Source organism: Dryas octopetala, chromosome 9 (assembly GCF_963921425.1).
Source record: "Dryas octopetala chromosome 9, drDryOcto1.1, whole genome shotgun sequence".
Lineage (NCBI taxonomy): Eukaryota > Viridiplantae > Streptophyta > Magnoliopsida > Rosales > Rosaceae > Dryas > Dryas octopetala.
In genome coordinates, this window is record NC_141374.1 from 16,036,425 (window position 1) to 16,049,900 (window position 13,476).

The following is a 13,476-nucleotide window of genomic DNA, read 5'->3' on the forward strand; positions in this document are numbered from 1 at the left end:
CAATCTCTTCTTACCCAAAGAAAAGGGAAAGTAGTGCCTGGGGTTTTCACTTTTGCAGAGCACCCATTTCTCACGCTTTGGAAAAACCGTAGAGAAAAGTAAAAATGTTTCATCCTCGCTTCACTCTGTTCACCATTTTCGTCTTCGCAATCCTTCCACATATTCAGGTCGGTCTATTACCTTAAACCTCTGTTTGCTACCCGAGAAAATACATAGGAAAATAAAATAGAGCATATGCTTTAAAATTCCCTCCTCTTTTCTTCTCTATATTTTTGCAGCCAAACTTGAGTAACCCAATGCTTGTTTCTCCTTCTGAATATAGCTCACGTTGGTGGTTTTATGCAGGGATACGTGACCAATGAACAACATGATCGGACCTTCATAAGCTCATCCCCATTTGAAACAGCCCTCATAACGCTTCAGAAGCAAATTGGGTAAAGTCTCTCTCTTTTTTGCCTCTCCATTTACTTGGTCTTCAAAAGTTATGGATCATCGACTCTGTTTGGTTTCTGAGAAATCTTAGGCGAAAGAAAGGAAGACTAAACCTTAATCTTACACTCTGCGTGACTAAGCATTTACACATATGATGAACTTCTCAATCAGTAACTGTTTACCCCTTCGTTTTTTCATTGTCTTTAGCTAAATAATCACTCAATTTGCAACCAAACCAATCGATTTAAATGTCAAACATTATTGCATTTATATGTATATGTTTCTCTCTGTGCGTGTGTGTGTGTGACATTGGATAAATGGAGTTTTATTGTGTTGCTTTTTATTACTTTCAGCTATACTTTCCAAAAAATTGGTCTACTCCGCCGTGCCATGACCCATGCCTCCTTCTCCGGAGAGAACAACAGGGCACTGAGCATTTTGGGTGCCAATGTCATAGAAACATCGGCCTCTCTACGACTGCTTGAAAAGGACATTGAGATTTCTGCAAAAGAATTGAACCACCGCATATCGGAGATCTCCAAAGTAGAATCTTCCTGTGCTGCTGACGGGGTGCGGTTGGGGTTGCCAAAGGTGGTTAGAGTCTCTCCCAAGACTAATTCTTCAACTCCTTTGGTGGTTTGTGGGGCTTTCAGAGCAATCTTTGGTGCTATTGCTATTGATATTGGGAAGTCTGATGGAGCTGGAAGCATTTTCTGGGGTGTTCATGATGGTAAGGTTGGAGGAGCACTAGCAATGTAAGCGCAGCTCTCTGTCTATTGGCTGTTAGAGATATTATGCTATAGTACTTCGCTGCTACTTGTGGGACTTAGTGTAGTAGCATAGAAGAGACAATATGTGGTTGTGTTTGTTAATATTGTTGAACAATATCATGTGGAAAACTTTGTGCTGTTGTCCCTGGGCCCTTAACAATATTATGCTATTGTTAATTGGTTCATGTAAAGAACATGTTTAGTCTACTAATATGTTTGCTTGATGAAAGAAGGGATGTTTTTTTAGTTCATATGTACTTCAATTGTGTTTTCTGTTTCCTTATCGTATGCTATGAGCGTATATACTGGTCAGCTTGCTTGACCTATAGTTTACTGGGAGCTGAGTTGAATTTTGCAGGGGTTATATTGAGAAAATATGCAGGAATTAGGAAATGAGCCCTTCATGGTTCTTTAATATTATTATTGAATGAACTACATTTTACAATTGTTATACTTGGTTAAAAGTGGATTCTAGAGAACAGTCTCGTAATAGAGATGACTTGTTCTGACCCTCTATCACTTGATCCACGATTTTGGTATGGGTATATCATGGGCTGTTAGAACACAAATAAGCTAGATCGTGATATAACTGTGCTTGAGTTTTTCCTGATCAATGGTGAGGAGGCTGTAAAAATGAATATATCATGGCCTAGTCCATGCATCACTTATTCTGAAACACTTTTCTTTTTACTGATAGATTATCCATCATCCTCAAGCTTTGACAGACAATGATTTACTGACCTTTCCATGTCTTTCTCATTTAGCTTTCAGTACTCAAATGTATTGCTGGCATATATTTGACACTCTTACTTAGAAGAATTGGCTGGTACTTTTTGGGATGGATTAGAATGTCAAACTTGACCTTAGACACCTGTTTGAATAAGATTTTCATACTTTGGATATGTGGGTTATCAATAATGCTCCTCAAAATTTTTAGTTTATGATAACCCTGCTGTGGAATGTTGCCGAATGCATCTCATATTCTCATGTTTTGTGTAAAGGATGTTTTGGAGGTTCCACAATGTGAGCATGCAGTATACCATTAGCATCCAAAGTTTGGTTGATGTCATTTTAGGTTAGGAAGCTTGATTGATGTCGTTTTCAGTTTTGACCTCTGTAGCCAATGTATTTGCGTTCGAGCTTGTTGTGCCTGAATTTGATTGTGAATAACTGAGTAGTCTGAGTCCACAATCACACCCCAATTGGCCTTATGGGTTAAAGACAATTTGAGGTTGAATATAAGTGGTATAGAAATTGTACTATTATAGCACTTTGCTATAAAAGTAGAATGTTCATATTTTTAAGTTGTGTTTGCTTTGTCATAGAACTTTGAAGAGAGGAATACAGGAAGAACATGCTTTTCTAAAAAAATTTATTTTTTATTCTTAAAATAGGTAAAGAAAAATTTTGGTCGAAAATATGGGAAAGCAATAAAGTAACACACCCATGCTTATGAAGGAATATATTTTCCTCCTTATAGAAGAAAAATATAACTTTTAATGCACTTAGTGAAAAGCATAATCTCAATCAATCTGGTATATATGGTAGGTACCATACTACCATACAAATCTATTTATTAAAGTAGGTTTCTTAAGTTCTGTTTGTTGGATTATAAAAATTCACAAAACAGAAAATCAACTCCTTTCAATAAATTTTCAATGGAGTTTCTTTTTTTAGTTAGCATTTTCAATAAGTTTTTAACTTGTTCATAAAATATGGTCAAAATCATACATTAAACTATTAAAGTAAATGAAATTTAGCATATTTTATGATTTTTATCTATACACAACTTGGGTTGAACTTCAACTGTTTTTTTTTTGGCCAGGAAGATACTTCATTGAGGTTGAACTTTAACTTAAATACTCATTATTAAATTATTAATGCATCAAAAAGAAAAATACTAAAATGAAAAAAAGAAAAAAAGAAAAAAGAAAAAGGAATAATGTATGTATAATGGTGGAGTGATTGGGGGTGTCAGCGCTGGCGTTGATTATGAATTGGTTGGACTGTTGGAGTCGGTTGTTCTCAGTCTCTCATCAGATTCTCCAATCACCACTCAATTCATTCTAATAATAGGTTTCTGGTCGATTCCACCTAAGCCCCTGGGCCCACACTTCCTACCCCAAAACCACCTACAACCCCCAGACGCTGCCTTTAATTTATTCTCCTCCTCCTTTAGGTACATTGTCTTCTTAAAATTTCGAAGTACCGGATAGATGAATTTAGGGTAAATTATAATTATATATATTAATTATACACTACTTTATAATTTGGTATTTCAAGTTCAAAAAGTTGTATTAAAGTGCATTAACTACAAAATCGTGTCGGTTAGATACATCCATTAGTCTGACCGTCAAAAAGATCATTATCTGATGACATGACACACCACTAAAAGACTTCATTTCAATTTAGTACCTTAACTTTATCATCTTTTTCAAGTTCATGCCTCAAGTTCAAAAACTTGTAAATAAATAAATATTTTTCAGTTTTTATCTCAACTTCACCCTAACTTAGGACTCATCAAATCTCTACTAAAATTATCAATCTTATATTCATTTTGAAGCTATGATTCTCTTTTTTACATCCATATAAAAATCATGCAAAAATGAGTTATAAAACTCGAGATAATTGGTCACAAAATAGGCTACCCGAAAATACTAAATTTTTCAAACAAATTGACAATTTCGGGTAGCCTAATTTGTGACTATTTATCTCGCGTTTCATAACTTCTTTTTGAATTATGTCTATATGGTTATAAAGAGTAGATTCATAACTTCAAAGTGAGTATAAGATTGTTGATTTTGGTGAAGATTTGATGGGTCAAAAATTGGGGTGAAGTTGAGATAAAAACTGGAAAACATTTATTTATTTGCAACTTTTTTAACTTGAGGTATGAACTTGAAAAACATGGTAAAGTTGAGGAACTAAATTGAAATGAAGCCTTTTAGTGATGTGCCACGTCATCACTTTTTTACGGCCAGACTAACGGAGGTACCTAATTGACACGGTTTCGTAGTTAATGTATTTTAATGCAACTTTTTGAACTTGAGGTACCAAATTAAAAAGTGGTATATAATTGAGGTATATAATTATAATTTACATATGAATTTATAGTATTATTAACACGTGATAACAAAAATAAGCACGACACCGTGCTAACATAGCACATACCACATGTGATACAAACGTATTTTTAATCCTTAATCAAATAGGTCTTCTTTATCATTAAATTTGAATGCTTAGAGTATAGTGTCCGCACTGTATCGGTTTCTTAATAAGGAATATTTATTTATTTTCAGTATCCAATAAGAAGATAGATAATCTTCATCATAATTGTGGCCCTAAACAAGGGAACTACCAGAAACGACAAGTCGTTCGGAACCATAAAAAAATATCGGGTAACCGATATTCCCGGTCACTTGATGTTTCCGTTACTCATTCCATTCGTCACCACCTATATAAAACACACCCACCCACTGATTGCACACACACAAAATCTGTCATCTATGGAAGAAACAGACATAGAGTCCATAGGCCATGGAAGAAGCAGCACACGCTGTTGCTTCTGCATCCCATCGTCCGTCGTCTGGTGGGAGCGGATACGGACGGCCCAGAGCGACGACAGGTGGTGGACCCGAGGCTTTCGGGCCTTCTACAAGGTCCGAGAGTGGTCCGAGATCGTCGCCGGCCCAAAGTGGAAGACTTTCATTCGCCGCTTCAACAGGAGCAAAAGCGGCGGCTCTAGCGGCAGCGGTAGTAGGCACCAGGGGAAATTCCAATACGACCCTTTGAGTTACGCGCTCAACTTCGACGAGGGTCCACCGGAGGAGGACGACGATTTCCGCGATTTCTCCGCCCGGTTCGCTTCGATTCCGGTCAAGTCCTCCGGGCACGCCGACTTGGCCCACGTGGGTAATAAAGAGGTGCCGGCTTACGCTTGATAAGTTGCGCCGCGATGGCTATCTTGCGCCTGGGGGGTGTCGTGACATGTGATTGCTGGAACGGCCACTCAATCAATGAGCTGGATGGTGGTGGAAAGGTTGACCATGACTGTCTGACGTGGCGCCGTCACTTCACTTTCTTTATTGGTTTTTTATTTTAATAGTATTTAGATCAATTTTTTTATTGTTTTAATTTTGTTTTTGATGGTGGTGCCTGGTGGGTGTACAAAATTGTCAAATACTATGAAGCATAGTGAATCAATGATAATGATGAGGATGAAGAAGGTGCGTGTAGGGAACTAGGGATTAGCGAGTTGATTATTAATTAATAAATTATTTTAGTACTGGGTTGCATTATTTTGCTAAGGCCAAGAACTTATTCTATTGGTGACAGTAATACTTTGTTTAGCATTGTAGTTGTAGACTTGTACTGTTGTTTTCTTGAACGGTCATAACTAATTGGAGTCACGCTTCTTTGTTGTTTTGTTTTTGGTAATTTTATCGGAAACTTTGTATGGATAAGGATTGCACTGAAAAACACATACCAACACACACCACTAAATGAGATGAATGAAAATGAAAATGGTTATAGGACAGCTATTAACCGTGAGACAAGTTAGACTTCAATGGTATAAACACATACAACATAAACCACTAGATGACTCCTATGTGCAGAGGAAGACCTAGTTGAAGCATATGGTAATATATCTAACCGCGATTTCTTCGGCTATTCACCGACTTTATGTTCAGCAAAATATCACCTTCAATCCATGGAAAGCTCAAGCAGTTCATGTCTTCTTGGAAATAAGCTGGGTGATAAGTGACATGATACCATGCCGAGGCCATTCTCTCATGTTCACTCTCTTCACAGCTATTTTCGAACCATGCTTTTGCTTCTTTTTGTAGGCTCTTCAGTGACAGCAATATCCGATCCTTCATATCAAAATATCTCCGGTTATCACGCTGCAAATATGCTGCACGGTATCGCAGATTACCAGTTAGTATTTCATCCTCACTCACTGCTCCATAGTAGTTCATTAGGGCCCTCATCTTCCCCATGTACATTTCTCTATGGCTTTGTGCAACTTCAAGAAAGGACTCAAAACCATATACGTCAAGATCATGATCATAAGTTGCTTGAGCTATCTGCTCTGACCAAACCAAGTTTGTTTTCTCTTGCACCATTGAGCGAACAGTTGCCCGATAGAGTTTCCCTAATGCCCCGTTGGAGATGTACATGGGTTTGTCCACCCTTTCCATGAAATCTGGAAATTCTTTGGGTTTCAAAACCCTGGGCATTTCAGCTGGTGCTCCAGTTTTTGCAAAGTCAACAGCCATGGAGTGAAGGTCTGCCAACTGCAGGCATTTTGGACTCAAGGCTTTATCTGGTTCGCGGTCCGCGTGAACTAGATGTGCAGTGGAGATGGCACCCAAATTATCATTTATCATGTAATCAACAAAAAATTTTTGAATTTCCTGCATATTCAAGTATGGTCAAACAGAAAAGACATTTAGATTGAACTTATCATGTAATTCATATTCAATTCCATAGAGTAACAGTTTACTCAATTTTGGGATTTACCTCTAAGGTCACATTGTGATCCATTATACGAGGTCTCCGTGCAGAGTAGTCCATAGGAGGTACAGTATGAGAAGGGACCAGATCTTTATCCCAACTTATGAAATACAAGTCCCCATCAAGATCACCCCCAGAGCATTCATTTGGATGAGGCCTGCAAAAAGTTCTCAACCACAATTACTATACATTTAAACATCAAGACCATTTCTTTCTCTCTACAATAACATACAGGTCAGTTGATTTGAGCTGAGAAACCAAGCAAGCTTTGGAAGTTAGACTGATTAGATGAAAGTAGAAGTGAAGTTCAAAGGTAAGCTGATGGGACGCAGATTTGTCTTTTGTCCTTTTTTTTTTTTTTTTTTTTTTTTAAGCGCAGTTCTCCTATAAGGTTAAACCTAGTGAGCAGCTTATTCAGGAACTTCACTTCCACTTACACTGCTACTTGCCCCAAAAAACAGAAAAAAAGTAAAAAGAAAGCACTAGCACAAAATAAATTAAATCCAAGTAAGCTAAACATTTCCTAGATGCTCCATTTCAGCTAATAATGAAGAAAGATTCACGAACAAAGATAATTTCTTGCTAATTTTTAATATAAAACCAAGCATCTATTGCCAAAATGTGCATCACTGTGCCCCTTAATCTAATTCAAGATGTTTACAATTATCTTAATTTTTTAAGAACTTAAGGTATCTGGATAAAATTTATGTCTAAACTATCAAAATTATTGCTCTGGTAATTTTGTTTTCTACCAGAGACGATATCCTGGCATTAAACCACCAGTTTATCGTGATAATTTCAGTTTTTTCATAAATTTTGCTGGATTCTCGCTTATTTTGGTAAAATTTTCAATATGCTGCATGCATTGCAGCAACGTTGTGCGTGCCTTCTGTGCACACCAGTAAGCACACACAAAAATGGGCTTTATTTGAGGGGCTGGGGGTTCGAACCCCAGCCACTTCTCCATTTAAGGAGGGAACGGCCACTCCAACTAGCCTTTCTTTTGTTTACATTGCCATATTACTTATTAACTAAAAACAAAATAGACTTGCAGCTAAAATTTACACGAATGATGCTATCAATGACTTAATCTTCTAAAATGTTGTTAGTTGTTACTTATTTTTTGTTATTGTTGATTACTTATTAATATTCTTAGTTTGTAATTAAGTAATTTGTATCATAAATTTATGAATGATTAAGTGCTTATACGCATTGATTGGCGAGGTATTTATTGCATTAGATAATTTTATATACTAATTAATGAATGGTGGTGATATGTGTATGGTTAAGCATTTGAAGAACTCTATGCGGTACTAAGTTGCCCCTGTAATTTACAATGCCGAGCATAAGTTCCAACTGTTGTATTAAACAACGAAAATTTGAGGTATATTCAGTCACTTCAATAACTAATTAATAGTTTTTGACCAGCATAATTTGTTAATGCGTAGGACATTCACCCTAAACCATATAATCCTATTATGCACATAAGTTTTACAAATTTTTTGGTCAAAATAGTAGATATTTAATTAAATAAGCATCTCCTCCAGAGTTATTTAAATTTTCATGGTTTTCTCATAGTTTCCATCATCTCTCCAAATTTTACTCATGTTTTCAAACTCTCGATATTTCGGATATAATTAGAACTAGTGAATATATAGGGAAAGGAAATCTAAAGCAATGCAATGTTTTTAATAATGACACAAGCATACCATTATTAGTGAATCAATAATTTTGAAGATGAAACAAGCACGTAAATAGTGCAATTTATACCTTTCTCCTTTTTGGGGAAAGATAAGGCAATCCACCAAATTCTTCTCCTCTAGTCCCACATCATAGATAGCCTCGAGTACCCTGACGTCTCCTGGGTGAAGACAAGGATTCTTGGTGACAACCACCTTCCCCGTTAATATACATGTGGTCTCATCCACCTTCCGAAAGAAATGCTGATCCCCCATTTCTTGCTCTGCTTTTGTCATGGTTATTCGAACATAAATTTGGCCATAATTTAAATTACCAGTTTCATCCAAGCACCCAACCAGGACCCGGCCTTTTGGGACAAATACTCGGCATCTACCTTTTAAATCAGACAAGTAGTTTTCATAATATGCTTGAAGCATCATTGAGAGGTAAGGTTCCACATTTGGCTCGTAACCTTGAAGCAACATCTTTACAATAATATTTTTGGAATCAGCCCCACTAAAATTCTCTAAGACATTCAATGCCACGCCTCTTTCTGTCAGCATTTTCCCCAGCAAACGCAATTGTTCCTGTTGCAATCCCTCAAATGTTTCGTCCTTTACCCCTAAGGTGGACAAGAGGGAAATAATCTCCCGATTCAGATAGCAGGGCCCGGAGTTACTCCATTTAGTGACATTGAGCATTCTGTTTTTTGATTCAAATTTGAGCATACTGCTACGTAAAGATAGCTTCCTATAGGAATTGCGGTCAACAGCTATCACCCCTTTATATCCACCATATCGAATTTGAAATGCTGAAGGAGATTCATTCAGTCCACACTTCTTAGCAACTTGTCTGGCAAAAGATAGAGAAATCTTTCCGATACCATCTGAGAAGCAGTAAGTAACACCATCAGAAGAAATCTCAACATCAGGAATAACCTCTACATCTTGAGCAGGGACAACAAGAGTTTGCGTAGAAGCACTGAACAGTTGACCCATTCTAGCTGCACATTTAGAAATACTGCGGATCTTGTTGAAGCAGCCCATCCATTCTCTAATATCTTCTGATTTTACATTTTCATTAGAAGCAAACATCCATACAGAATTTGATCGGAGTTGACTAGCCGAGAAAGCCAGAAACTCAAATCTTTTATCCCCAATCACAATCCCATCTCGAAGAATAGACAATATCCGATGATATATTTCAGTCCTATAAGGTTTTGCAAAGATACCTTGCTGAATGCTTGTGGAAATAGCATTTGCAGGAAGCTTACTCCAATCTTCATCAACAAATGTAACTCTCAGAAAATCCGAAGCATATTTTGCAAAATTCTTCACAACATAGTTTGATTTCTCAAGCTCAGGACCTAAGCAATAAATTTTGGATGGGGTAATTAAGGCTCTATGACAACTCATTACATTATGATCCATTAATCTTTGAAGGGATGAGGGACGACGCTTAGAGTTTCTTTCTACGACATGTAATTGTGTCTGAACGAATGCTAGAGGGTCGTAACAAGTGGTCTTGAGCTTGTGCAGCTCTTGAAGCAACACATTAGCAGTGTCTATACTTAAACCACTAAGGAACTCAATTAGATCAGACTCTGCTGCTTTAGCAAGACTAATTTTTTGGGAGTGAACGAGAGCATTGAGCTGGAAAAGGATCTCATATGCTAAATTTGAATCCGCTAAGCATTTCACAAGTGGAACTGCGTCAGATTCTGAACAGTATTCTTCACCATCCTCAAAAATTAGATCCAGCACATCTTCAGTATAGTATGGGAAACTTGCAAACACGTCCGAAGCCAAAAAATCTGTATGGATTTCTGTATCGGTCGCCCAGCAAAATGAAGTCGAATGACCAAGTGACTTGATATCAGAAAAATCTGTAGTGCGTACCCAGAGAAAATCAAAATCTTCCTTGCAAATATGAAACCGATCAGCAGGAAATTTTGAAGCTATATCAGGTCCAGAAATTTTTTGATAGATCCTTGGGGCATACTTGAGCTGAGAAAATCAAAATGGTTAGTCTTAACATAATATCCAAATCACTAATATCACTAATTCTGACAAACGAAACGGAAACAGCTCAATACTTTTAACATTTTATGACTTGAGAGTTAGCAAATGCTCTTCTTCAAGTTCTTTTCCTTATTTAACCAAACAAAAGTTCTTTTGTTTACCTTTCACTCATTGTAAGCAAGAAAACCCAACAGAAAAAAAAAAAAAAAAAAAAAAGTAACTATCACCTTCAAAAAAGAAGGGCATTCACTTGAGAGTTAACAAATGCTCTAGTAACCAAGAAAACCCAACAGAAAAAGGAACTTTTACCTTCAAAACAAGGGCATTTTATCACCAAAAAAAGAAGGGCATTCACTCTTCTTAAAAGTTATGTTCTTTACCTTTCTCTTATTGTAAGCAAGAAAACCCAACAGAAAAAAAAAGGAAGGAACTTTTACCTTCAAAAGAAGGGCATTCACTTTCTGAGCTCCGGAACAGCAACACGCGACAGACTCCAAAACATTCTCAAACGCAATCTCCATTTTATAAGACTCCTTGTCGACCCAGAACTCGACCCGATTTCTCTCGGGCAGTACCCAAACTTTGACATCCTCCCAAGACTGCAAAAACCTCATGATGTTGTCCTGTTCCATAAAACCCACATGCAAAACGGTGTTGTCGACCCGATGCTTTGGGTTCACGGGCCGTGCGATGATGTCGTCGTAGGTCTCGGAGAGTCTGAGGTTCTGGGACCTGAATACTAGGCCGTTTTGGGCGGAGAGAGAGTGAGCTTTGGATTTGGCGCCGAGGGTCGTGAACTGGACGCGACCGAAGCCGCGTGACTTCCAGTTCTTGTGGTCGCTGGAAATTTCGATGGCGAAGACTGAGTCAGGGCCGAGCTTCGACTCGAGGAAGGTTAGGAGGTCTTTGGCTGTGACTGTTTCGGGAATGTTTGTGACTCGAGCTGTGGGTCTCTCTGCCATGGCCATTCTGAGCGAGAGAGAGAGAGAGAGAGAGAGAGAGAGAGAGAGACTCTGACTGAAAATGAGAGGGAGATAAAGTAGAGGGAAAAAAGGAGTCAAAGGGTCAAAGGGAGTAGGACAAAGCAAGGACGAGTCCCTTTTTTTTGTCAGACGATGAGTGAACAACTGGGCTGGGCTTGCAATGGGGCCAAGGGCCTAAACAAATGCCTCTTGGTTTAATAATCTGCATCTTGCTATAAAAGGAAAGCTAGTTAATTAAGATTCCTTTTATGCCTTTTTTTTCTTCTTCTAAAACAACGTATTAACAGATATTTTGCTTTCTTGTTTCCTAAGTTACCAAGCTACTGCACCAGCCTAAGTAAATCTTACATTTTAGCTATGTATACTCCTATTATGTACAGAATTCCTCTTCTTAGTGGAATTGGAAACCACCCGTAACCATTATAAGGGAGAAGCCTGCCCTCATTAAATAGTTTCGAGAGCAAATTGGTGGAATTAGAGTTCCTCTTCTTTGTTTTGCTCTTTTCTCTTTTGTGAGAGTGCGCTTTGTTATTTGGAATTCGAGTTTGCGAGAGTTCTAAACATTTTTTGTAATCTCAATTTGATTATTAGTGAAAATTTCTCGTATTCTAGTCTAAAATGATTTTAATCCTATTGGGATTACTAGCCCGTACCACACGCTCTTATGGCAAATCCTCGACATGTTTAATGCTCCACAAAGAAGGTGGTGCTCCGGCGGTGTTCAATCTCCAAAATGCCCTCCTCGCTGGAAGCAGTACTCCGATTACGTTTCCCATTCTCGAAGCACCTTGCATTGTCAAACTGAAATGCTTCAAGGTCGGAGAAAGTCCCTAGAGGATCACACTCTCTGCGCTATGGACATCCACATTCCCTTTCCTGATAAAGTAGGAACCATTAAGGATGTTACAGTTGGAGTTGCTGCTGTTTTTGATGGCCATAATGGTGCTGAAGCTAGTGACATGGCTTCAAAGCTTTTATTGGAGTATTTCGTTTTACATACCTACTTTCTTCTCAATGATGCATCGTATTCTGCTATAACTGAAAGATTGGAAGGCAAAGAACATTATACTATTCTGAAAGAAGCATTGTTGAGGGCAATTCATGATATTGTTTCGGGTTCCACAGCCACGATTGTACTGCTTGTTGATGGTCAAATCTTAGTTGCCAATATTGGAGACTCAAAGGCCTTTTTGTGCTCGGAAAGTTTTCTATCACCAGCAGAGGCTAAAGCCGCTTACTTAAGACTATGCAGGCAGGAAAGGCGTAATGGTGGGATAACCCCACATCTAAGAAACTATAAAATCTTTGATTTAATGGCTTCTTCCTCCGCTGGTGGGTTGGTTCGTTTTTCTACTGTAAAGGAATTGACAAGAGATCATCATCCGGACAGAGATGACGAAAGATTTCGGGTGGAAACTGCTGGTGGCTATGTTGTTGAATGGTCAGCTGGCTATTTCCCACTCCATTGGTGATGTGTCTTTAAAAAGTTTTGGTTATATCTGCACCAGAGTTAGACAGATTGGCAATCCCTGAGTGTAAATGATACCTATATGGTGGCTACATCTGATGGAGTTTTTGAGAAGCAGAGCTTGCAGGAGGTTTGTGATTTGTTGCGGGAAGCAGCACAGAGCAGTTATGATCCTGCAGGGAGATTGGAGCTCTCTTCCTCGTGTTGTTTATACTCATTAGCTGACTGCATCGTGAATACAGCACTTGACAAGGGCAGTATGGAACTATGGACAATGTGGCAGCTGTTGTTGTTCCATTAATGGTATCAACTAGTTTTTCTCAACCGGAGGCAGTAACACAATTTAGTTTGTCATTTGGAACTAATAACTCTTTAGTTCATACATAGTACCTAGTGTACATAACATAGGGAGAGGGGGGAGGAGCTACAGGGGTTTTCTATTTCTTTTCCTTTAATATTTTTTTAGTACTTTTAATTATAGGAAACACTTGGCATTTCCTGCCATCCTCGGCTAACATGCTTCTTGTGATCTTTCAAAAAGTTCTCCTTTTACCAATATCATGTGTATCAAAACATGATATTGGAGTGAAGGAAAGTAGCAAAAC

General features: G+C 38.1%; 3 protein-coding genes and 1 pseudogene across 3 annotated transcripts; 3 read left to right on the forward strand and 1 right to left on the reverse strand.

Moving 5' to 3' along the window:
- Positions 1–6: 6 nt before the first annotated feature.
- On the forward strand, positions 7–1,434 carry NFD2 (Ribonuclease III family protein). Its single transcript, XM_086227694.1, has 3 exons — positions 7–167; positions 346–434; positions 786–1,434. The coding sequence occupies exons 1-3, from the start codon at positions 105–107 to the stop codon at positions 1,189–1,191; spliced, it is 558 nt and encodes a 185-aa protein (XP_086083820.1). The 5' UTR covers positions 7–104; the 3' UTR covers positions 1,192–1,434.
- Positions 1,435–4,680: 3,246 nt separating this feature from the next.
- On the forward strand, positions 4,681–5,500 carry LOC147274808 (uncharacterized). The gene has a single exon (XM_086227584.1). The coding sequence runs from the start codon at positions 4,709–4,711 to the stop codon at positions 5,141–5,143; it is 435 nt and encodes a 144-aa protein (XP_086083710.1). The 5' UTR covers positions 4,681–4,708; the 3' UTR covers positions 5,144–5,500.
- Positions 5,501–5,727: 227 nt separating this feature from the next.
- On the reverse strand, positions 5,728–11,396 carry RDR2 (RNA-dependent RNA polymerase 2). The gene is made up of 4 exons (XM_086228573.1): positions 10,858–11,396; positions 8,490–10,405; positions 6,726–6,876; positions 5,728–6,619 (listed from the first exon to the last, which is right to left on the reverse strand). The coding sequence occupies exons 1-4, from the start codon at positions 11,386–11,388 to the stop codon at positions 5,852–5,854; spliced, it is 3,366 nt and encodes a 1,121-aa protein (XP_086084699.1). The 5' UTR covers positions 11,389–11,396; the 3' UTR covers positions 5,728–5,851.
- Positions 11,397–12,083: 687 nt separating this feature from the next.
- LOC147274810 (putative protein phosphatase 2C 51 pseudogene) lies at positions 12,084–13,258 on the forward strand (annotated as a pseudogene).
- Positions 13,259–13,476: the final 218 nt, after the last annotated feature.

Excerpts from the sequence above, each read along its gene's own strand:
- NFD2 (XM_086227694.1), top strand. The coding sequence starts at position 105 with ATGTTTCATCCTCGCTTCACTCTGTTCACCATTTTCGTCTTCGCAATC. Across the intron at positions 168-345 it reads CAATCCTTCCACATATTCAG|GGATACGTGACCAATGAACA; the intron begins GTCGGTCTATTA and ends GGTTTTATGCAG. Across the intron at positions 435-785 it reads ACGCTTCAGAAGCAAATTGG|CTATACTTTCCAAAAAATTG; the intron begins GTAAAGTCTCTC and ends TATTACTTTCAG.
- LOC147274808 (XM_086227584.1), top strand. The coding sequence starts at position 4,709 with ATGGAAGAAACAGACATAGAGTCCATAGGCCATGGAAGAAGCAGCACA.
- RDR2 (XM_086228573.1), bottom strand. The coding sequence starts at position 11,388 with ATGGCCATGGCAGAGAGACCCACAGCTCGAGTCACAAACATTCCCGAA. Across the intron at positions 10,406-10,857 it reads TGAATGCCCTTCTTTTGAAG|CTCAAGTATGCCCCAAGGAT; the intron begins GTAAAAGTTCCT and ends TGATTTTCTCAG. Across the intron at positions 6,877-8,489 it reads TTTCCCCAAAAAGGAGAAAG|GCCTCATCCAAATGAATGCT; the intron begins GTATAAATTGCA and ends AACTTTTTGCAG.